Here is a 1,146-nt window from a genome sequence, read left to right as displayed (position 1 = left end):
TGGTCTTGCAGGGTACCCCCTAATTCTGAGTTTGTGCTGTAGGGTGGGTCTGTGAAGACAGGGAAGATGCCAGAAGGAGAGAAAACGAGGCAATGTAAGCAAGAAGAGGAACAGCGACAGAAAGAAGAGGAACGAGAGGGTCTCATCGAATTCTACAGTTCCTACCAGGAGCTATTCCAGTTCTTCTGCAGCAACACGACCATCCACGGGGCCATCCGCCTGGTGTGCTCCAAAAAGAATAAGATGAAGACAGCCTTCTGGTCCGTTCTCTTCTTTCTCACCTTCGGCTTAATGTACTGGCAGTTTGGGATCCTCTACAGGGAGTACTTCAGCTACCCTGTCAACCTCAACCTCAACCTCAACTCTGACAGGCTGACTTTCCCAGCCGTGACGCTGTGCACCCTCAATCCATACCGGTAAGAAATAGACTCCCAGAGCTGTCGACTGCCTTGACTTTTGTGGGCATATGATAAAAGAATGCGCTCTTGTTCTCCTCATAGTCCTTGACCGTCCCCTTTAGTAGTAATGGGGGAGGAAAGGACATTTTTTGCAGGCCTTTGCTGCTGCAGGGCACTCACAGTTCCACATTATAGCTTAGGCAGCTCTGCTCGGTGGTGTATATTAGCAGGCTGCACTGTAAACTGCCAGAGGACAAAGCAGGTACATTTACTTCTCTCCTATGAGGATAGTAGTCTCCAGCAAGGGGCTGGATTTGCAGCTGGTGGCAGGAATGTCCTAAATTGCCCAGTGAACTTTGCGGAGTGTCTTAATTCAGAGTTGTTAATGTACATTCAGCCCTAAACCTGCTGGCTCTGCTCTCCCCACCCTACAGATACAGCGCCATCCGGAAGAAGCTGGATGAGCTGGACCAAATCACCCATCAGACACTGCTAGACCTTTATGACTACAACATGTCTCTGGCACGAAGCGACTGGTCCACACTGTCCATGCGAAAGCGCAGCTCAAGGAGCCTGCTCCATCATGTCCAGCGCCATCCGCTGCGAAGGCAGAAGCGGGATAACTTAGTCAACTTGCCAGAGAACAGCCCCTCAGTGGACAAGAATGACTGGAAAATTGGCTTTGTTCTGGTGAGATCCATAGATACTCTGTGTCCTACCCACTCCGGTCTCTGCCTTGCTACTTCTG

At 50.5% G+C, this 1,146-nt stretch overlaps 1 protein-coding gene across 1 annotated transcript in view; it reads left to right on the top strand.

Moving 5' to 3' along the window:
- The first annotated feature begins 48 nt into the window (after window positions 1-48).
- The window catches only part of SCNN1A (sodium channel epithelial 1 subunit alpha), a 7,096-nt gene continuing 5,998 nt past the window's right edge, over window positions 49-1,146 (top strand). Inside the window, exons 1-2 of the mRNA XM_010173497.1 lie at window positions 49-416; window positions 833-1,088. Coding sequence (XP_010171799.1) covers window positions 67-416; window positions 833-1,088 — 606 coding nt within the window. The 5' untranslated portion in view covers window positions 49-66. The remainder of the gene's footprint in view (window positions 417-832; window positions 1,089-1,146) is intronic.

The sequence above is a fragment of the Antrostomus carolinensis genome, unplaced genomic scaffold, assembly GCF_000700745.2.
Source record: "Antrostomus carolinensis isolate BGI_N321 unplaced genomic scaffold, ASM70074v2 scaffold14308, whole genome shotgun sequence".
Lineage (NCBI taxonomy): Eukaryota > Metazoa > Chordata > Aves > Caprimulgiformes > Caprimulgidae > Antrostomus > Antrostomus carolinensis.
The sequence above is the reverse complement of the archived record's forward strand: the minus strand, read 5'-3'. Positions and strand labels throughout refer to the sequence as shown.